This window comes from Danio rerio, chromosome 11 (assembly GCF_049306965.1).
Source record: "Danio rerio strain Tuebingen ecotype United States chromosome 11, GRCz12tu, whole genome shotgun sequence".
In the NCBI taxonomy this organism is placed as follows: domain Eukaryota; kingdom Metazoa; phylum Chordata; class Actinopteri; order Cypriniformes; family Danionidae; genus Danio; species Danio rerio.
In genome coordinates, this window is record NC_133186.1 from 29,463,360 (window position 1) to 29,487,840 (window position 24,481).

Consider the following 24,481-nt stretch of genomic DNA (forward strand, 5'->3'; position numbering starts at 1 on the left):
ATTATTATTTCATCAAATATGTAATAATTTGCATACATTTCAAGCACAAAAAAAAAACTAAACATTGGATTTAGTGAGGTGTTTTGTTTTGTTTTGTTGTGAGTCAATGGTTTTTACAAAGGAGATTGTGGGAATATCTTTGTATCATTTATTTTTATCGCTCACTTCATAAAAGCGAGGAGACAAAACACATTTTCATAGTTCTTGGTAGAAGAAATGTTGTTTATAATCTGGTAAATTATGTGCAAGTATAATTATTTTCTGTAAAACCTGTAAAAACTGTGAAGTTTGATGTACTGCATGTAAGTGCTGCTGAAGTATAAATATGGAAAATATGAACTCTATGTAAAATCTACAGACAAAAATTGTGATTAAAAGTTTTGTTTGTTTTCTTTCCATAAACCTTAAAATAAAAAAAAATAATAAAACAGTCTATGAGAAAAGCTAAAAAGCACCAAATCACAAAACTGGCATGAAAGAACAGTGTTTTGCCTGGCAGTATCTCACCTTAAAGAGATACAGTGTGGTGTTTTCTTAATCCTTATTCAAATTGTGTCTTCTATAAATGAAGTATCGAATCAATTGATCATCTGTTGTCATATGCCCATGTTAAAGTGTTTTACATCAAAATGTAAGTTTAACAGATTTTTCCATGTGTGATATAATTTGTTACTTTTCTCATGACAAACATAACGTAGAGTTTATAGGCAATTTATTTATTTCATTGGGTAAATATTATATTCACAAATGTAAATTTTCTTCATCATTACATCATAGAATTTTCTTTGTGAGTTAAATTGTTTAATTACTACTTTACAAAATGTTTATAGCAAAAAAAACTGTGAAATTTTATAAGGACTTTGTAAATATTATTTAATTTGATAGTTTGCCTTTGCACAGTATTTATTATTGTATTATATTATTATTTTAATTTATTTATATATAATTTTACTTGTTTATTATTGTACTTGATGTCACCCATTGTTTCGGTTAATATGATTGTATTGTTAAAATACAATTAAATTAATTAAATAAATAAATAACTTTTTTATTTATTGTGCTTTGACACAATCTACATTGTAAAAGCGCTATACAAATAAAACTGAATTGAATTGAATTGTACAACTTGAAATTGAATTAAGACAAGGAGTATGCCGATTTTAGTCGCATTATTAAAGTGCAGTACAGACATGTAAACAACTTAATTAAACTCTAACTGTCGTTTAAGATTTTCGGCACATTTTGTGACTGGACAGTCTACACAAACATGGCTGTTTAACACTATTCTCTGCACCTACTGAATCAGTAAAGTACCACAGAAACACATCGCAAAATGCAGAGTTTTGTTTTCTTATCATTCAGAAACACATCGCAAAATGCAGAGTTTTTTTTTTTCTTATCATTCAGCGAGCGATATCAAATTCCATTAAAACTACACTCTTCCAGCAGTCCGTACTCCATACTCACATACCCCACACTCAAATGTTCCTGAATGAAAGTGAAAGTGCCAAACTGCAGATAAAAAGGCGACAAATTAGAAATGGTACACCCAAAATTACATGAAACTCTGGAGGAAATGTGTATAGTGTGGTGACGCAATGATGTTAATCGATTTATGTGCTATAACATGTAAAATGGGATCATGAAAGGAACATTCAAAAAGCAACTCATGTAAACACCTTCATCATGTTATTGTCTTATTCATATGAGGCAAATAATTTGATTACTGATGTCCATGTAAATGTAGTCGGTGATGTAGTTTGTTGCGATGTTCTTTTAAAAGTGTCTAGTGTTCTCCCTGATTATGTGCTGTTATTTCTCTTCTAGATATTGATGAGTGCTCACAGAGCATTGGAAACCTGTGTGCGTTTGAGTGTGTGAACGTGCCAGGGAGCTACACATGTGCCTGTCCTCCTCATGGTTATTCAATGTCAGCTAATGGACGCACTTGTCAAGGTAACACTTACGTTTTTGCTTTATCTTCTGTATAAATAAAGCCTCAATGTGTAAGACCAATTGTTCAGGATTTGTCTTTTGATTGGACTATAAATCATCTTAATATGTGGTTGTGTTGATATTGCTGATAATGTTTTATTTTATATACTGCATCATGCTTTGTTTTATGTTGCATTAATGTTTTTTTTCTTCGTAATGTTTTTGTTATTTTTATGATTAGTGTTATTTTTATAGTTAGTTTTATGTTGTTATGTTGTTTTATATTTTGCTTTGTTACAATATCTTGTTGTTTAATTTGATATTTTGGTTTTTATATTTTGTTATAATTATGTAAACTTTTCTGCCAGTGTCAGACTGGCAGAAAATGTAATATAATATAATATAATATAATATAATATAATATAATATAATATAATATAATATAATATAATATAATACAGTATAATAAAATAAAATATAATATAATTAATATAATATAATATAGTATAATATAGTAAAATAAAATATAATATAATTAAGTATAATATAATAAAATATAATATAATATAGTATAATAAAATATAATATAATAAGATATAATATAATACAATAAAATAAAATATAGTAAAATATTATATTATATTATATTATACAATGAAATACAATACAATATAATATAATATAATATAGTATTATAAAATATAATATAATAAAATGTAATATAATATAATATAAAATAATATAATATAATATAATATAATATAATATAATATAATATAATATAATAATAAAAAGGTGCGCAGTGGGTAGCGATGTCGCCTCACAGCAAGAAGGTCACTGGTTTGAGCCTCGGCTGGGGCAACTGGCGTTACTGTGTGGAGTATGCATGTTCACTCCATGTTCGTATGAGTTTCCTTCGGGTCCTCCAGTTTCCCCCACAGTCTAAAGACATGCGGTACTGGTGAATTTGAAAAGCTAAATTGGCCATGGCTTATGTGTGTGAATGCGAGAGTGTATGGGTGTTTCCCTATGTTGGGTTACACCTAGAAGGGCATCTACTGCGTAAAAAATATGCTGGATAAGCTAGCAGTTTATTCCACTGTGGCGACCCCTAATTAATAAAGGGACTAAGCCACAAAGACAATGAATGAATGAAAAAATATAATATAATATAATATAATATAATATAATATAATATAATATAATATAATATAATATAATATAATTTCTCTCTGGAATCCCTCTATAAAAAGCAAATTGAACATTTGACTTTTTTAAATTTCTATTTTTTCTGGACAATGTCTTTTTTGTGTTTTACACAAGAAAGAAATACAAATGCATTTCAAACGACACAACAACGAAACGACCAGAATTTTGTGATGAACTATCTCCTCTCTTTAAGCTGTGGTTCATTTTCCACCCAGCACCTTTCTAAAGCCAAATGCTACAAACTCAATTTCAAGCCTTAATTTCTCTAATTGGCACATTGAGTTGCGAGGAGCTAACCTCGGGTTCATCACTGTGTTGCTCAGTGTCCTCCATCTCTCTCTGAAAGATCACGAAATTGACGAAACTCCCTCAGGCTCTCAAGATAGAAAAGTCGATGAGAGGTGAAGAAGAGCCTGTACATGCTCCCGGAGGTTAGCGCTAGCGTGCACCAAACGAATTAGTCTGTAGATTGGAGCCGGCGAGCTGTAACGAGGACTTTGCTTTTGTAAAATGAGATGCATAATTAATTACTTCTGGAGGGGCCAAAATTGACTCCTAGCTGAATGGAGCCTGGCGGTTTAGTCACCACAGACGTCAGTCGCCACTTCTAACACGGCTGGAGTTGATTGGAACTGGGTAAAATGTAACATGCGCTGCCATTCAGATATCTATTCATGTAATAAGCTCTTACATGGTTTGCTATTGAATTTCCATTTACTATTTTTTAATATAAGAATGGAGAATGAAAGGAATATTTAGGAAAAGTATAGTGAAATGAAAGTTTCAAGAGATCTCAGAGACTATATTCGATTGAACTACTTAGCTGTTGTCTTCTCTATTGTTCTCAGATATTGATGAATGTGCCATTGGATCGCACAATTGCTCTGCCTCCCAGACGTGCTTCAACATCCAAGGAGGCTTCCGTTGTCTGTCGTTTGAATGTCCTGACAACTACAGGAGGGTGTCAGACATGTAAGTATGGCCCGCTGATTTTCTTCACAATCACATTTATCATGCAGAACACATGTGGGCTCCAACAGAGAACCTGCCAGCTTGGTTGGACTCTGTCCAGCTTACCACAGTAATCAGAAGTTTTAGGCTGCTCGATGCATGAAATTATAGCCAAGTTTACAGCAGCGGAATACGATTGTCAGCCCTCTGTTTGAGTTATTAATACGCTTACATTGTATCTGCTAGTAAGAAGCTATGGTCTTTAGGGTCCTTGTTAGCGTGCCTACCTCCCATTCTGGAAATAAGGTTTGAATCCTGCATTACCGCTGTGACCAGAATGTTAGTGGGGTATAAGCGGAGCATAGGGTTGGTATAATGAAGGCTAGGTAGCTAAAGCTGTGTAGCTAAACCTCACTCTCCTGGCCTTGACAGGCACACTAGCGAGACAGCATTGTGACACTAGAGACAGCAGTCTTTTATGTCATTGTTAGTGTGTCCATCTCCCATGTTGGAAATGGCAGTTGGAATTCTGTTCTGAGCAGGGTAAGCAGATCCAGATATGTTATGTTAGTGCCGTGACCTAGATGGGATTGAGATATATTAGCAACATATGTTAGAGTTTGCCATTTTTAGCATACTTCTTAGTGCACCTGTTTTTTTCAATGCTGGGATTGAGGCATAGGAGATGAGTTAAACAAAGGCTAGCTACCCAGCAAATACACAACATCATAAGACGTTAATATTAGGTTTGATTTAGGTCATGCTGTCAGGTGATTAAAACTCTAAAAACAATGTCAAATTATGTTGATATTTGGTTGATTTTAGGTTGTGTTGAAAAGTGACCAAAATCCAATGTCTGATAGATGTCATAGTGGTAATGTCCACACAATGTCAAGATGTAACATGTTTAGATGTGATATTTGGGTGATTTTAGGTTGGACGTTGGACATTGACGTCGGCCTGATGGGTTCTGACGTCAACCCGATTGCCATTTCCAATATCAAAGTCATAGCTATGCAAGTAATGTTTACTCCTATAATCTAAGGCATACTACATACAAGATGCTGGAACCTCATTTGTTTGAATCCCACTGAATTTGTTGCCACAGACACCACCAGCTGTATTGATAGTTTTCAGTTACGTGACTTGTGCGAATACTTGGCGGGAAAAAAAAATGGGCCGTAATGGCAGCTACACTAAGATCTCCATAGAAATGCACTCCAAACCAGTCATATTTCTATCTGTTGCAAGCTATGAATAATTGGATCAACAAAACGAAAATATGATCACAAACTGTACATACACTGCAACTGCAAGTATTTTCCAACATTAAAAACCCAGAGCTCCAATTCATCAATGTTTACAACTCAATATACAAATATTTGTTTACAATCAATTCGACAACTTCAGGTATAAACCAGCTATTTTGGTGTGGGAGGTGGGCACTCTAGCAAGGACTCTAAACACTGCAGCATCTAGCATCTGAGAAGCCGAGAAACCCAGAGAAAGAGTTGAGTGTAGATTTGGTAGACAATCTGTCATGCTTGCGCTGATGTAGACATTGCTATCCATTGTGCTGGTAACATTAATATTGCTAACATTGTGGATTCATTAAAAATACACTGGTCATCTTTATTAAATTTAAAATGATCACATTTGCTGAAGTGAATACGTTCAACAACTATTAAAGTGTGAAGTGCTTTAAAATGTGCATTTTTTCTGTTTGACGTAATCTCAACTGAAAAATAAAAGAGGGTGGGATTTAGAGTAGCTCCTCCTCCTTTAAAAAACAGCCAATAGTGGTTGAGATCAAGTGCATCAAATGAAAAGCAAATAAGAAGCATCTTGATGAGAGCAGGGTATGTCAGATACTAGAGAGCATTTTAAGAAACTGAAGTTTGGTTGGGTGATGTTAAATCATTGATCCATTTAGGCCAGGGGTGTCCACACTCTGTCCTGGAGGGCCGGTGTCCTGGAGAGTTTAGCTCCAACCCTAATCAAACACACCTGAACAAGCTAATCAAGCTCTTAGGTATACTAGAATCTTCCAGGCAGGTGTGTTGAAGCAAGTTGGAGCTAAGATCAGCAGGACACCGGCCCTCCAGGACCGACTTTGGACACCCCTGATTTAGGCAGAAGACTGCAAGGGGTGTTTGTATCAGTTTTATTTTTTCTAAATGCAAATTTTGTCACTGTTTTCGAGCTCACTTTCTAATTAATACCCTTAAAACTGACAATAGACTGAAATTAACATCTAAAAAACATTTTACTTTCAGGATTTTAACTTTGTTTTCATAGGGTGTTTTCACACCTGCTAAATTTAATTTGGTTAAATCCCACTAGAGTTCATTTTCCCTCTTGGTGTAGTTCGTTTGGGCAGGTGTGAACGTAGCAATCACACTCGAGTGCGCACTAAAAGCAGACCAAAAAGAGGACTGCTAGAACCTGTGACCAAACGAAGAACCCTTTTAAACGAACCCTGTGGCGGTTCGTTTATGGTAAGAACAGGATTCGAACTAAAACAGACACAACCGCAAAAAGTACTGCGCATAATTCAGCTGCCGTAGTCGGATGCGCTGTGCCATCTTATGTGATGTGGAGGAAATATATTTGTTGACAGTGCTTTACCAGCAATTTCAAACAGAGAGAGAGAGAGAGAGAGAAAGAGAGAGAGAGGGAAAAACATGATGGATCATTGGTAATATTTCTGGAAAATGAGAACGTCGCAGTTTAGCTAAATAATTCACGCCTTCTCCAGAAGTGACTTGCGATGCGCCTTCGATGTTTGTTTGTTTGAAGCCGCAGCCGCGCTTCATTCTCGAAATGCAAAGTTTGTATAACGTGTCGTGTGGCATTTTCCTGCACAATAGTTCTGACCAATCCAAAAGCACTTTAGAAAACACGTTGAATAACATCTGGCCAATGAGTGATGTGGATTTTGTCACATGACTGCATTTTGGTTCTTTTCAACTGGTTCGAACCAAAGCAGTGGTGTGGTATGAAAAGGACGCAAAAAGGCAGAAAAATGCTACAATGTATTCTTTGGTGCCCTTGGTCCGAACCACAGATGTAAAAGCACCTATAATCAAACATAAAGCAATATCCTTGCTAGGAGGCAAGGCAACATGTCACTAAGCTTTAAATGCATTTTTACCCCATTTGCATTGTTTTAATCTCAAACACTGACAGTGGACTCTTTTACAAAATTAATAATTTTTTTCATAATGGTGAAGGTGATAATCACACAGATGTACATACACACTTTTTGGGGTACAAAAACATTTATTGTAGCATCCTACTGGCTCCTAACAGAGCATGGCTTCTGCTATAAGCTAAGGGAATGGAGCCAGATTGCTTTGATTAGGCAGTAGTTCAAACACACACGTCTGGCCAGTGTCAGCACGGGCTGTGATTGGTGGGAACTCCCACTGCTCACCGTCCACCCTCCAGAGACTCTGAGCTGTATCAGAGATTTAACAGCACTGAAGGAGTCAGCTGGGCCAGAGACACTGCATGTGGGTTGTGGTCATTTTAGCTGACAGTATCAATGAATTACTTCAATGTTACCTGTGTATGTCGTGCTGTACGATTTATTTAGTTAATCTGTGGAACAAGATTATCAAGGGTGATTTAGGATGTTACTTAGTGGTTTTTATTGATCCAGTTAAAAAAACAACAACCACTAAGTGTGCTGTGTGGCCCATTCAGTGTAATTTTATGGGTTTTCTTTCTCTTTTGTTGCTGTTTTATCACTGGGTAGGTGAAAATCATAAATCATATTATTTAGAAATGTAAGCTCACACCTGCTCCTTAATCTTCTGCAAATTTTGAGTTCTTATTCAGCACAAACAGTGCGAGACGAGTTACAAGTTGAAGCTGGATTTATAAATTAAGGTGTTTTTTTAGAGCTTAAAGGGACATTTACTCTGCAATCGTTTACTCTGGAATTACAGTAATTACTTTCTTTGTTCTGTTTTGTTAGTTGTTGTTACTGTAAATGTTTTGTTTAGTTTGTTTTGCATTTTGTTTGATCAGCTTTTTTGTGTTTTGTTGGTCTCTGTTTTTGTTTTGTGTTTTATTGTAGCAGTGACCTAAATTTGTAAACAGGTCTTTATATTTTGTTTTGTATTGTAGTACCATTGACAATGTCTTTTGTTTTGTTTTATTTTGTGTTTTGTTTTTAGTTTTTGTTGGGTTTAGTTTTTTGTTTTGTTTAGTTTTATTTTGTTTTGTGTTTTGTAGTTTTTGTTTTTATTTATTTTTTGTTTTGTTTTGTGTTTTGTTCTGTTTTGTATTTAGTTTTTGTTTGATTTAGTTTTGTTGTTTTGTTTTATTTTGTTTTGTGTTTTGTGTTGTTTTTAGTTTTTTTCTGTTTTGTTTTTAGTTTTGTTTTTAGTTTTTGTTTTGTTTTTAGTTTTTGTTTGGTTTAGTTTTTTGTTTAGTTTGGTTTAGTTTTTGTTTTGTTTTGCTTTGGGTTTTTTGTTTTAGTTTTGTTTTTAGTTTTTTTATGTTTTCTGTTTTGTTTGGTTTAGTTTGTTTAGGTTTTTTGTTTTGTTTATTTTTGTTTTGTTTTGCAAGTAGTTTTGCAAAATTTCAGTGTGTCTTTCCAATGATTTTCTTTCTTTAAACACATGCGGTTTTCCATTAAATATAGTTTGCAGAATAAACTCTTTGGGGCCATTACCACAAAATGTATCATTGTGTTTTAAAATGCAACTTTGTTAATATACCCAGAAGCATCCAACACTTGTCCTGCTTCTAAGGGTGTTTTCACACCTAGACATTTGCTTCAGAAGCTGTCCCATTTGCCCAGTTAGCGCAGTTCATTTGGCATATGTGAATCCAGCAATCGCTCTCGGATCCATGCCAAATCAATCAGTCCGAGATTGTCTGAATGAGGTGTTCTCAGCTCGATTGAAACAAACTCTGGAGCAAAACAATCCAAAGAACTAACAAACCAGGCTACATCACAGTGTTTTATGGCCATATATACGGCCATATGAAGTAAGAATTATGAGTATGGCGGAATGTCATTCCTACCGCTAAATGTGTTTTGTCGAATACGAAAGTGAAAGCATGTAAAAGCACACTAAGTTCTACTGTTTGGTCCACTGTTTTGGAGCTGACATTGATGAGCAGCACTGCTTATAAAAGTCATCTTAAAAACGCAGCACTCATGTGTTATGTCCCACAAAAGATGTGAGATGTTAGTGTAATAGTCACGCATGTCAGTCAACTGCATGTTCACATGAAAAAACTATGTAAAAGTAGCACATTGTAATGTAATAAAGTGTGTTCTGTGTGAATGGCCCCTTAGACATTGCATTGATCAAAACTCTAACATCTCCATTAATTTCAGACGCTGTGAACGAATGAGTTGCCCCAACTACCAACAATGCCAGACCATGCCATTACGCATCACCTACTACCAACTGAGCTTCCAGACCAACATCGTCATCCCAGCTCAGATCTTTCGAATTGGACCTTCACCCGCATACTCCGGCGACAACATCATCATCAGCATCCCGCGCGGAAATGAAGACGGCTACTTCAGCACACGGAAGCTCAACAGCTTCACCGGCGCCGTTTACCTACACCGGCAGGTTCGAGAGCCACGGGACTTCTTCATCGACGTAGAAATGAAGCTGCTACGTCAAGGAACTTTCACTACTTTCCTGGCCCGCATCTACGTGTTCATCACAGCAAGCTCTATGTGATGTGATGACACCTTTGATTTCGCATGGTGCTAAACTCTTCAGGCTTCCGTCTTGAAGTTGTTTGTCATCTGGCAGATCCTTAAGGCTTCTGTTTGCCTAACGGATTTTTGCTCAGAGAGACTTTGATGGGACTCTCCCACTGGGATCCAACCGCTTGTTTTGAGTAGAGCGAGAACAAACAGGACAGAGCATAGAGACTGACAGAAACATTTGGCTTTTAAAAATCCTAGTTTTTCCTCTTCAAAGTATCAAAAGTACTCTACACCAGATGCTATTTATACCGCACCAATTTATCTTGATTGCCTGAAACTGCTTTTTATAGCACTTCATTACTTTTTCCTAACAACACAAGGTTTCTCCTAGGGGGTTGGCAGAATAGAGCTGAGGTAGAATTAGGGGTTTTGTAATGGCTGTCACAAATCCTCCATTCAACTGCTGTGCCGTTTAAACGTCTAATCATTTCACAGCTCATCCGATACAGCAAATAACTGTATTTAAAAACGTATCTGTGTATAATTCCCACGAGTATACCTCAGTTCACCTCTGCAAACGAGAGACATTGTTTTTGTAATCATTGTTAGCAGTTAAAAAGCTGTATGATTGTTATTATTACTGTTTCAAACGCGCTCCGTTCGTAGCTCTTGGTGCTAATATACGGTTTTGGAAACATTTGACACGCATACATGAAGAGTGTGTAAGCTCCAAAGCAGCACTGAGAATATTGTATTGATAAACGTCAATTTGTATGTCTTTACATTGTAATACTACACCTGTTTTGATGTATTACTGTCTTGAAAATTCATCTCAGGGTTATAGCTTCAAATCATCTCAAGATATGTTGATATCTGATATCAGAACACATTCCTACTCATTATCAAAACATATTAGGTAAACTCATGAAACAACCAAATGCATCAGTATTGCATAAGTATATTAATGCAAGACATATTATCTCCCTTAATGGATTCAGTTCCTCAATAAAGCAACACCATCATTCCTTCTATCTGTGTTTTGGAGTTTGCTTGAGATGTTTGTCACTTCTGTTTGTGATTAAAAATTAAAGATCGCCTCCTAGCGGCGAACAGAGGAACCACATCTTGTGGCCTGAGGCTGTCTTTGCTTTCAGCGTGATGCTTTAGCTATAAACCCTCATCAAATTTAATGATGATATGATTACACTAGTAACAAAGCATTTTATTGTACTATCAAATGCATTTAAAGTCAACATGGAATCAGAACTGACCCTGTTCAAATTTAATTCACATTTCTTGTCTTACAGTGAGCAATTTCTTAGCGTGTTGTTAAAGACACCATGAAATCTAAACTGGCAGTTCTTTTTTTCTTGCAGCATAATTTCTCTGTGCATATTTTTTTTTATTATGAGCCCTTGTAATATTTATTCAAAATTACTTCCCCTCTTTTTAGTTCTTATTGTGGGTTTACTACACTGTAAACCCCAGTAAGCTAAGGTAACTCAAACCATTTGAGGATTGCAACAAATCATTCAAGTTCAAAAAACTAATTCTAATGAGTACTGTGAACTTAATTAATGTCAGCAATCGACGCAATTTGAGCACAGTAAAAGCAAATAAATGGAGAACTTAAACCAACTGAGTACTGTAAAACCAATAGGTTAAGGCAACTCAAATCGTTTGAGAAAACCGATTGCTACAAACCATTTGAGTAAAGAAAAACCAATCTATATGAGGTTTTTATTTACAGTAACTCATTACCTTTATCACTGAGTTCAAAACTCTTTTCAAAGAAGTAGAATTAACTTTCAGTCAATTTTGAGTTAACTACACTCATTTCATTTGATAAAATTGACTGTTGGGTTTTATAGTGTAGCATGTCTAAATCTCACTCAAATGAGAATGATCAATAGCGTTACCAGGGGCTGATTTAACCAAAAAGCAAGGCAAATAGTTGCTAGCCCCCAGGAAATATAGGGGCCCTAATAAATATCTAGAAGTATAAGTTATACTTATAAACTATATATTACATTGTTGTAGTATATTTTGTGTGGTTACAAATTGCAATTTTAATGTGATTAAATATTATTTAATTTACAATCCAATATAATATTAGGTCCCACTTTATATTAAGTGTCCCTAACTACTATGTACTTACATCAAAAAATAAACACAATGTACTTACTGTGTTTATAATGTATTTGAGAAGACTTGTGGTGCTTTTGAGTTGGGATAGGGGTTGGGTTATGGACAGGTCTGGTGGCATGGGTAGATTTAAGGGTAGGTTAAGGTGTAAGGGATGGTCAACAGTGTATTTACAAATGTAATTACAAAAGTTAGTTACAGATGTAATTACATACATGTATTTAATCAAGCTTAAGTACACAGTAAATACATGTATTTACACAATAGGTAACAAACTATTAACTATTGTGTAAGTACATATTAGTTAAGGCCACTTAATATAAAGTGGGACCGTCCCCACAGCAGAATGAACCGCCAACTTATCCATCATATGTTTTACGCAGCGGATGCCCTTCCAAATGCAACCCATATCTGGGAAACATCCATACATACTCATTCACACTCATACACTTCGGACAATTTAGCCTACCCAATTTACAGTACCTATACTGCATATCTTTGGACTGTGGAGGAAACCAGAGCACCCGGAGGAAACCCACGCAAACGCGGGGAGACCATGCAAACTCCACACCAAAACACTAACTGATCCAGCCGAGGCTCAAACCAGCAAACTTCTTGCTGTGAGGTGACAGTACTATCTACTGCGCCACCGCGTCTCCATAATGTAATGTTATGTAGTAATAATAATATTACAAAATAAACTATCCATAATGGAGCAGTCCAGCAGTGAAATTTATTAAAACAATATATTTATTATTTTTTGTTGTAAATTCATTTTAAGAAAACTAATCACTTAAAATGTAGAAATTGCATTCATTTAAAATGATGAAAAGAAGACATAAATACAGCAGTAATATAAATAAAAAATGACACACAGAGAATATGCATACTACACACCGAAATGCCAACTGACCCAGCCGAGGCTTGAACCAGCAAACTTCTAGCTGTGAGGCGATCCTGCTACCCACTGCGCCACCGTGATGCCTCATTTTATAATTTGTAAGCAAAATATAATTGTATTGTTTGTTTAAAAAGCTGTTTCATTAGAATATGCATTACTATTACTAATGTTTCATCCTGACATAAAATCTTAAGTTGAAAGTTTTCATTTGAGTTTGGTTCATACCTGTCAACAATGGGATGTGAAAATCTCCCCCTCGCCAATGAATTCCCAAATTACAATAAAAAATTAAAAAAAACATTTACTTACTCACAAATATGTAGTGCAAAAAGATAAAATTGAGTTGAAAGTCACTTCTCAAATATTTAAAATCAAACATCTACATACAATTCTTTTGTTTACAGTCACATTATCAAAGTAAACGTGATAAAAAGCCACAATTCAATCAATGCCCAATGGATAAATTCCACATATTTCATCAAGTATGTTGTTTCATTTTGAAAAAGTTAAATTCTGGTAAAAGCAACACAGTCCAGAAAATTCCCAAAGGATAAAATCAGAACTATCTTTTTTATCTTATCTATTTGTTTTCTGACTCTGACGCTGAAAATAAAAGTTTATAAACCCCTTGTAGAATATTTAATATAATTCCAACAAGATTTAGGATCATATAATTGTGGGTTTCCATTTTTGTTTAGCATTGTCCTGCATAAACAATTTCATATAACCGATATACTAAGTAAAAAAATAATAATTAAAAACAGGGCATGACCCTGTAAATTCCCAAAGGATAAAATCAGAACTATCCCACTGATTTTCTATTGATTATCTTGTTTCACAATAAAAAAATAAAATGTTACATTCATGAAAAAACTCATGATCACTTCAATTCCTTTCATTCATTCATTTTACTTTGGCTTAGTACCTTTATTCATCATGGGTCCCCATAGCAGAATAAACCGGTAACCTACCCAGCATATGTTTTACAGTGGATGGCCTTCCAGCTGCAACCCAGTACTGGGAAGCACCCACATACACTGTTATTCAAACACATACACTGAAAAGAATTATACAATGATGATTCCATCGATTTACTAAATTTACTAAATTAAGTTGAACATTATTACATTTAATTTGTTTGTTTAAATTCAACACAACAGTTTGCAACAGTTTTGCTTGCAACACTTTTTTCAGTGTATACTACGGCCAATTTAGTTTATTCAATTCAGCGCATGACTTTGGACTGTGGAAATTGGAGCAGCTGGAGGAAACCCACTCGAACACAGTGAAAACATCCAAACTCCACACAGAAATGCAAACTGATCTAGCCGGGACTCGAACCATGCAGTGACCTTCTTGCTGTGAGGCGACAGTGCTAACCACTATGCCACTGTATTGTTCTTTCAAATGCATCTACAAATCAATTCCCTGATTCAATTTTCTTTTTAATCTCGTGATCAACTTAAAAATACATCACATTACAGAAGCAATAATAGATCATGTTTCACTTAAAAACGTGTCACATTACAAAGGTAAAATGAGCTGCGAACAGCATATGATTCAGGAAATAAAGCCTAAGAACATCTCACTGTTATGCATTGCAGGTGGCATTTATTAGAAAGATGTGCTTGTTTTTTGGCTTTTTGCAGAGCGGAGGTGCTTTGCTCTTTACTCACATTGTGCTTTCCATCACAACTCTCATCAGACCTCAGCGCTATCATTTTGTGTCGCACCCTGGAGGCCGCTCAACCCTGCCTTTCATTGTGTAACTATCGGAAAAGGGTGTGCGTTGTTCAAAGCTGGCAGCACGGTCGCGTATGTAGTACATCCCTACAGATAACCTCTGGCTGCTATCAGCTAAGCGGGATGAATGATACGATTCAGCAGCTTAACAGAACAGTATAAATCACAATTACACACACAGGGTTGGGGAGTATACATGTCACTTAATTACTTTTTTAAAATAAGATACACAATTGGATCACTTTCTCATTACTGTTACAGTAAATAGGTGATAATCAAAATACAGGTATACTTTAGTTACAGTTATAATACCACAATTATATTACTATACTATGACAGTTTCACAGTTATATTACAGTTACAGAATATATTTTAGGTAAGTAATTCGTTTTTTTTATTTCATTGATTTATTTTCTGACTTTTTAATTTCTGAAGTTTATTATACTGTGCTGTATACAGCCCTTGTGGAATATGTGAAATAATTCCAACAAGATTTACGATCTTATAATTGTGGGGTTTTTTTGTTTAGCATTGTCCTAAAACCATCTCATGTAACCTATATACTCTTTAAGAAAAAATACTAACTTAAAAAAATGATTTAATTACATTTAAATGTTTACCGTCTATCGTTATATCAATGATCCACAACTGTTTTTGTTTTGTGATCACAAGTCTTCTGTTTGTCCTTATCTAGCCCTAGACTATTCTTCAGAAAATTCCTCCAGCAGATTTAGGCATTTTCTGTCCAAAGATGTCCAAATTGTTCCTATTTTGCAGTAGGCAGTAGGATGTTTGCTGGTTTGAGCCTCGGCTGGGTCAGTTGGCATTTCTGTGTGGAGTTTGCATGTTCTCCCCTTGTTGTTGTGGGTTTCCTCTGGGTGCTCCGGTTTCCCCCACAGTCCTACACATGCGCTAGAGGTGAATTGGGTAAGCTGTCCGTAGTGTAAGCTGGGTAAGGTTAACTTAATTTTTTTTAACAATTTAAGCCGATTGAACATAAACAATTATTGTTCATTCTTGCATTTAAAAAAAAAAAAGTTTAGAAGGTTAAAAACCAATATGTGAACTTTTACAGTGGGTTATTTTAGCTATATTTTTGTCTGGTGAACTATCTGTAAATTCTTTTCCTAATATATCTTACTCAGGAATTAAAAATGATTGCTGTGTAAATATATTACAATATATCAATCTAATGTTAATGTATGGCTGTAGATCACTAGCAAAAAGTTCCATTTGATAGTGACGTGCATTTGATCCCTGCTGACAGTCGAAGGTTTAAACACTTCCGGCCATTGAGATGCCATCCCACACACTCTTAGGAGTGTGCTGCTTCTTACAGATTAGAGTCTTCCCTCTTCATGCTTATCAGAGAGGCTAAATATAGATTATTGTGTTTTTGGAAAGCCAGTGTTCAGCCCAAGGAGGGGAAACCACTAAGACACTTTGGCTATTCATATGATAAAGCTGCTCACCGGAAGCTACAGTATGAACCTTGTGATAATATGCAACATACACATGTCTTGATGATTCAGAAATTGTCACTGATTTAATTTTGGTTGGTAATACAATTTGTATGGATTGAACGGTAAAATAAATATCCCTCCAGTGATATTATTTTTTTCCCATGTGCTGTTGAACAAAGAGATTTTATTTAACACAATTGGTTAATAATTAGGCATGTCATTTTCCTTCAGCAAATCAGAATAAATAATTTAATAATGGGGCTCATAATATTGACCTAAAATGTTTTTGTTTTCCTTTAAAGCTGCTAATTTCCTGCCAAACTAGCAGAAATAAGACTTTTTTTTAATCATTTGGTTTATTAGGCAATTCATTGTTTTGCAGCCAAAAGAAATAGGCTAAAAATATTGACCTTAAAATTAATAATACTTTTAAAAATTATTAATTATTTTATTTCCTGAAAAAACATTATTGGAAAAACTGCGAAACTTTCCTTCCACTTATGAACTTCTCTTAAAAAGAGTTTTATAGGCGATGCAGTGTCAGTGGGTAGGATTTTCCCCTCACAGCTAGAAAGTCACTGGTTCGAGCCCTGGCTGAGTTAGTTGGCGTTTCTGTGTGGAGTTTGCATGTTCTCCCCATGTTTGCGTAGGTTTCCTTTGGGTGCTCTGGTTTCCCCCACAAGTCCAAAGACGTGGTGAATTAAATAAGCTAAGTTGACTGTAGTGTATGTGTGTGAATGAGTGTTTCCTAGTGATGAATTGGAAGGGCATCCGCTGCGTGAAACATATGCTGGATAAGGTTCATTCCGCTGTGGCAACCCCAAATTAATAAAGGAACTAAGTCGATGAATGAAGGAATTTCAATTTCACAGGAAGACTAATTATTTTACCTTCAACTGTAGAGTATGGAAAATCACAACAGCAACACAGAGCACAGGATAAGAGAAATATAATTATCCTTGACTACACAAGGGCCCTGGTGTGGAGACAGTGCAAACAAACAAAAAAAGAAAACACTACAGACTTTCATTCATTCATTTTCCTTTCGGATTAGTCCCTTTATTAATCTGGGGTCGCCACAGCGGAATAATCGCCAACTTATCCAGCATATGTTTTATGCAGTGGGTGCCCTATCAGTTGCAACCCATCTCTGGGAAACAGCCATACACACTCATACACTATGGACAATTTAGCCTACCCAATCCACCTATACAACATGTCTTAGGACTGTGGTGGAAACTGGAGCACCCGGAGGAAACCCACATGAATACGGGGAGAACATGCAAGCTTCACACAGAAATGCCAACTGACATTGCTTGGACCAGCGACCTTCTTGCTGTGAGGCGACAGCAGCTACTGTTCCACTGCGTCGCCAACACTCCAGATAGATACATAAAAATAGTGCTGACTAGAGTAAAGACTACCATTTACAGCTGAAATAACAACAGGAAGTTACTTTGCATTATGCTTACCACTTCTGCTGTGTATCTAAGAGTGAAGCTGAGTAAAGCTAAGGTTAAATCGATTAAAAAGGTAGCGCTTTTTTCTCTTAAATCGATTGGTCGATTTTGAGCTTAATTTTTACCAGCAGATGGCGCTCTGGGCTAGTTTCTAACCATACACTCAAATGCTCACGAGGAAAAGAACTTAATGTGTGTGTTTTGTACAGTCTATTGTGTTCAGCTGAATCATGTAAGTTGGCTTTTGTTCTTTTATACAAGATTAGTGTAAACATAGTTCATTCTGAACACTCTTATAATTTGCTTTAATTTCTCCCAACTTTATTAACTATGGTTTTATGTTTGAGAGATGTAAGAGATTAGAGTGCAGCTGTTTGCAAAGCATACAGCGCCATCTGCTGTTCAAATAAAACCTCCGAATCAATTCAAGAGAATGGCAATGTATTTAAAAATATAAGAAGCGATGCATCAAATTCTTAAACTATTTTGTACCGCAACTCTTTTTAGAAGTTGTGTACTGTGTCTTTTTTCATTCAGTCATTTAGGCGTTCACACATTTTGATTAGAATCGACATGTGCCACAGGTAAATATGCTCATTCGCATTAGTCTGATCAAAAAGTTCTCCAGCATGAGGTGAATTTTATTTGGAAAATTGCCAAAACCATTATGTTGTAAACAAATGCTCTGACTTATAAAGTCTGATTAAATTATTTGTCACCACCTGATGATACAGTCTGTCAGGAATGCATAATCACAGATGAGATAAATTATATTAACACTGAAAAGCCCCAATGCTGCAGAACATTATAAATGTGAAGCCATTTTATCAATATTCCTTTTAGATTAGCATAACACTTAATATTTCTGTCATATACAGTGAAGTAGGGTGTCACGGTGGCGCAGTGGGTAGCACAATCGCCTCACACCAAGAATGTTTCTGGTTTCGAGCCTGAACTGTGTCAGTGTAACGAGGAGACTGACACGGAGGGATCCATTATGCAGCATTTATTAATCACAACTTCACTCAAACACACAATATGCACCGGAGTGCACACACATCCAGAGTAGTAGTATGGGTATCAAGACTGATGATGAACAGACACAGAGTGAGTTACCAGGCATGAGTAGAAGGGAGAGAGCGAGAATCAAGATCCGTTAAGCAGGCTTGGGTCAAGGGCAGGCAGCGAGGATGAGAGTCCGTATAACAGGCGTGGTTCATGGGCAGGCAGAGAGAGAGTCCGGGTCCGTGTAACAAGCGTGGGTCGTGGGCAGGCAGAAGGCGAAGCAGAGTAAGAGACAGGCTGGAGTCGTGCACAGGAGATCAGGCTGAAGATACCGCTCAGAAATGTTGGACAGTGCTGAACAAGACTTCGCACTGCAAGAGTGTTTGAGTGCGGCTTATAAAAGGTACGTGGGTCATTAGCCAGATTCCAATCAGGTGTATGCGCAATCAGTGTAGATGGATGACGTAATGCTAAAAGTCCGGAGATGGTGGCCTCTGCTGGCCAGCGAGGGGAGTTACTGGGACCGAGTCGGTGACAGTCAGTTTGCATGTTCTCCCCGTAATCGAGTGGATTTCTTCCTGGTGCTCCGTTGTCCTACACAGTCCAAAGAAATGCGCTGTAGGTGAATTGAATAAGCTAAATTGGCCTTAGTGTATGATTGTTTACCAGTGTTGGGGAGCTGCTGAAAGGGCATCAGTTGTGTAAAACGTGCTGGATAAGTTGGCGGTTCATTCTGCTTTGGTGACCCCTGATTAATAAAGGAACTAGGCTAAATAGAAAATGAATCAAATAATGAATAAGTGCAGTATACTACTGTGATATAACTAATGTGAAATGCTTTTTAAACAAATAAGATTATGCGAATGATTCATTGACGCATAAAGACTCATTAAGTTATTTGTCGCCATTTAATTATGAAACAACCCAGAATGAATCCCAAATATACTGCAAACTGAAAGTCTGTCAGGAACTAATTTTATAAACAGCAAAATGTTCCAGTGCTTCACAGCATTGTAAAAGTTAAACCTTTCCCTGAATGTTTTAATCCTCTATAAACCCTAGAACTGTCAGCCCCAAGATTTAGTGTAATTAATTTTGACGCCCATTGAAAGTGAACACCAAAAAAATGCATAACTGAGTTCTGCAAGCGCCAAAAAATGCAAGTTAATTACTGAAGTGGATCATTCACTGTGCTATTCCAATGCCCTTCAGCAGCATCTGTTTTGATTCTTTGATGCCAATCACCAGAAATTTACATCTTTAATCTACATGCTTTCAGCTTCACAATTTAGCTCCTTTCACCCATGTTCTCCATCTTCGCCTTCAATCAATGGAACTAGTAAACCATCCGAGCTCAGTCAATAAGAATTTAAAGAGGTAGTAATTAAATGAAATTGAATTGCGCTTGCACAGAGTTGCTTTTCTTGTGTGAGACTGTGTAGGAAGCTGGCACTCACACCAGGCCATCCTTTAATCCAAAACGGGTATCTGAAGATAAAAGACGGCATCATTACCTGCGCATGGCGAGCTGGGTCAAATCAAAGGCTTTCATCAGTGCCTGGTCACTCCAGATTGATAATAGTGTCGGACTTCAAACGTCTTGTGGTTCAACATCGGTTCCCCTCAGATGACCTTCTCAATGCCTTCAGGTCAACAGTAAAGGATTTTTCTTAATTGTTTAGGCTTTTAATTAGCACTAACATTGACAGGCTGTCTGAGTGGACAAGGGTGAATTCTGTTTATGTACACATTTATTCATCAGTCTGAATAGTGCCCAATATTGGAGTAAAATTAATGTCACAAAAAATGTTACTCTAGACCGTAAGGGTCAATATTTGGAAATTGATATTTATGGATCATCTAAAAGAACATTGATATATGGTTTGTTAGAATAGGATAATATCTGACCAACTATTTGACAATCAGGTATTTGAGGTGTTCAAGTTAAGTTCCTAGCAATACAAATATTTGCATGGAACATATTCCTTAAAACTCAAATGATTTTGGCATAAAGGAAAAATCCTTTATAAATTTCACCCATATGATTTATTTTTGACTATTGCCATATATATATATATATATATATATATATATATATAAATACATACAACATTATGGTCTATGGTCATATATAAGTGTTGTAAAAATGCAAATAAAATTTGAGAAATATTTTCCAACATTTAAATATTACAACATTTTGTTATCTTTCGGGAGAAGCCTGTGTCATTTCCGGTCAAAAAACAAAAATACTGGTTAAATAAACATAACTTTAATCAGAATTTGTCAGGGGTATGAATAATTTTAGGCTTGACTGTATCTATTCTTTTAGTAGTAGTAGTTGTAGTAGTATTATAATTAGAATTATAATTATTATACATTTTTACTTAAGCTGGAATTTTTGAGTATGACACTTACTTAAACATACAGAAACACATATTGAGAGTCTAAACTTAAGACACTGACAGGCAATGACCTATAATACAATTTAAGTTGACTGACTTTGATTCCGATTACCATGTTTGAAATTTGAAAATGAATGAATGAAATGAAAACTGTTCCAGAATATGAATATATGATTACTATTTTTTTAAATATATATTTTTTGTGGTTTTTCATCTTTTTTATAGGACAGTGAGACGGAAAATATGGGAAGCAGAAAGAGGGGGGTAGGATCAGCAGAGGACCATGAGCCGAGAATTGAACACAGGTCACCCTGAGCACATCAGTGCTATATGTCGGCACACTTTACCACTAGGCTATCGTAATCCACATGCTGTACAGTTTCATTTTGAGAATGCGATTTAATTAATTATTTGTTCATTCATTCGTTCATTCATTCATTCATTCATTCATTCATTCAAAACAACCAATCATTTACTTTCTAAATGAATCAACTATTTAAACAAATCGTTTAAATGAATGATTCTGCAATATCAAGTCCTTTTTTTGCATTTACTGGCCTATTGATTTAACATGCCAAAAGAGTTGATGACAAAATAGTCCTTCATGAATTCACAAATGCAGTCATGTAAACTGAGCATTCTTAGGATGCACTATATTGACATTTCTTTGTATGTTATTGTCAGGTTCTACTGTTATTAATGTGTCTTGTGTGTGTGCTTGTGTGTACGTGTGTGTGTGCGTGCGTGTGTGTGTGTTTTCATCTTGTCACCACTCAAAGTAACATGCAGTCTAGATGTTTATCAGTGGGGTCTTTGATTACTCAAGTGGTCAGCAGCAACTGGTGGGATGAAGAGGTACAACATAGGTCCTTTTAAAGATGTAGTTCACCATCCAAGATGTGCCTTTTTGTCCTTGCAAAAACGTTACCAGCTTTTAATAAAATAAAATAATAATAAAAACTATTTAAAAAAAAACTGCCCGATCTCGAGAGGAAAAGTAACTACTTTACATTTTGTCAGTTCAGTGGCTAATTCATACAAATTCAACCATCTTTGGGGGATGGGCAAAGCATACTAAATTGTACTGATGAGATGTAGGAATTAGCCATTAATTCAAAAAGTTATGATTTGGCGTGAAAAAGCATTTAAAAAGACATAAAGATTAATACTTTAGTGTCCTATGGGGATCATACTAGTGTGAACATTATTTACACTGTTATTATTTTATGAATTTCCATATGATTTATCAGTTTCAGCTAAAAAAAAAAATGATATTTCATGTTCTACTGAGGAGCAAAATCTCAGATTGTATATCAGTAAATTACTACAAAAGTAAAATTAGTAAATTAGTACCTTCTACAAACATCTATCTCATCTATAACAACCCCTATTCCATTAATGCTCATTCTGCTTTCAGAGGAAAATTATAACCATATGCATGTATAAAGATTTATATCTAAATCGTATCCTTACTCATTCTAACTTACTCCCAAGGCCTTTTTTTATATCAAAGTTGATATTTAGCCGCATCATATTGGTGTTTCATAACATCTAGGTTTTATGAGGTGGGTTGTTTGCTCAACGCTCAACCCCCAATCTGGAGGACACACAATTTAGCTTACCCAATTCACCTACAGCACATGCCTTTGGATTGTGGGGGAAACCAGAGCACCTGGAGGAAACCTACGCAAACATGGGGAGAACATGCAAACTCCACACAGAAATGCCAAATGACCCAGCCAGGGCTCAAACCAGCAACCTTTTTGCTGTGAGGCAACAGGCCTACCCACTGCGCCACCATGTTGCCAAATCCTATCCGATATATAGCCATAATTAATTTTTTTCTTTGTTTTGAAGTTTAAAGATGTCTCACAGTTATCATAGGCATTGACTTACTTTTAATAAATGCCATGATCATGGATTCAGCTTAAAATTAATATTTAACCTTTAACAAAATCTTAAATTGTCTAATAGTAATTAAATTAACAGCAAATTATTAATTTTCTAAGGAACTAACCTTTAATGCTAATTCTGCTTTCAGAGGAAAATTATGACCAAAACATGCAGAGTAAATACAGTATTTATATTTAAATCGTGTCCTATATACAGCCATAATTAACTTTGTTTAAAGGAAAGTTTGAAGATGTCTCACAGTTATCATGGCTGTTGATTTTTCTAAATCCTATGAGACAGTATTATAATAATGCTCAGATTATAAAGAGAGGGGGATTTGCTTTAAAGGCCAGTGTGTTCGGTTAATTACTATCCTGTGGCTGGCGAAGGAATGTTCACTTGCACAACACGCTTGCATAACCTGTTTTAGTGTCAGCCCATCAAATACTATATGCTCACATTTTCCATTGCAGCATGTGCAAAAACACAGTATAAAAACATTAGAGAGCCCAGTCTTTGGGTTACCTATTGGTATCAGTATCTTTAAATATTTAAAGATAAATACCGTAGAGTCAACTTTTGGTCCGTACTGTCCTCCTAACAAGGTTTTGTTGTGTGATTGTTATGTTAGCAGTCTATGTTTAGTGTAGCAACACAATATGCGTGAGAATAATCCGTTTGTTTGTAATTAAGTTTTTAATTAAACAGTGATAATCTGTTTAATCTTTCTCACGGAGCATTCATTTGTTACCCAATATTTCTTTCAAGCATACCTTTGTGTTTTGCAATAATTCATAATAATTCATCTGGAGTACAGCTACAGTACAGTCATGTTGTGTCAGATACAAACAGTAAGTCAGGGCTCCCATTTGATTATTATCTTTTTGTAATAGATATAATTACACTGATTTCAGTGGAGGTAGTGAAATATTGTTCTTGGAGAGGTCCGTAGTGAAGACTAAAATTCCCCTAATTTACACAAGCCTGTTATTTCATTTTCAATTTTCTGTTTAGAGAGAGACTAGATAGAATTCTGACTGGAAGAGCCTATTACACAATGAAAACAGTTCATCTGTTATCAAAATAAATTTGCAACGTTCCACATTAAATAAAAACACACTCACTCAAGACACTACATGTAGAATATCTCACAGATGAAACCTGAGAAAGGAGAAGTTGACTGCACATTTATTCACATTTTGATAATGATGACTTGCATGTAAATTATAATATTTCATTCATTCATTCATTTTACTTTGGCCGAGTCGCTTATTTATCAGGGGTTGCCAAACCACCAACTATTCCAGCAAATGTTTTACACAGCGGATGCCCTTTTAGCCCCAATCCAGCACTGGGAAACACCCATACACCATTCACACACACTCATATACTACAGCTAATTTAGTTTACTCAAATAATCTATAGTGCATGCCTTTGAGCTTTGGGGGAACTCGAAGCAGCAATCTTCTTGCTGTGTGGTGACAGTGCTGCCCCATAAATAATAATTATTAATACTTATTATTTTTAGTATTACAATATACTTAAAATATATTTTCAACATAAGTTATTTAATGCATTATTTTTTATTATTCACCACAATGGTATTAATTGAGCTAATTTTGTGAAATTTATTTAGTAACTAATTTCGAGTGGAGCATGTGATTATGATTGATCACAGCTTGTCC

The 24,481-nt window shown here is 35.6% G+C and overlaps 1 protein-coding gene across 4 annotated transcripts in view; it reads left to right on the forward strand.

Annotated features, from left to right (window-relative positions):
• The window catches only part of fbln2 (fibulin 2), a 153,958-nt gene extending 143,145 nt beyond the window's left edge, over positions 1-10,813 (forward strand). For all 4 annotated transcript variants that reach the window (XM_073916775.1, XM_073916774.1, XM_001341241.7 and 1 more), the window contains 3 exons: positions 1,828-1,956; positions 3,993-4,116; positions 9,455-10,813. In XM_073916775.1, coding sequence (XP_073772876.1) covers positions 1,828-1,956; positions 3,993-4,116; positions 9,455-9,812 — 611 coding nt within the window. In that variant the 3' untranslated portion in view covers positions 9,813-10,813. The remainder of the gene's footprint in view (positions 1-1,827; positions 1,957-3,992; positions 4,117-9,454) is intronic.
• The last annotated feature ends 13,668 nt before the right edge of the window (positions 10,814-24,481 follow it).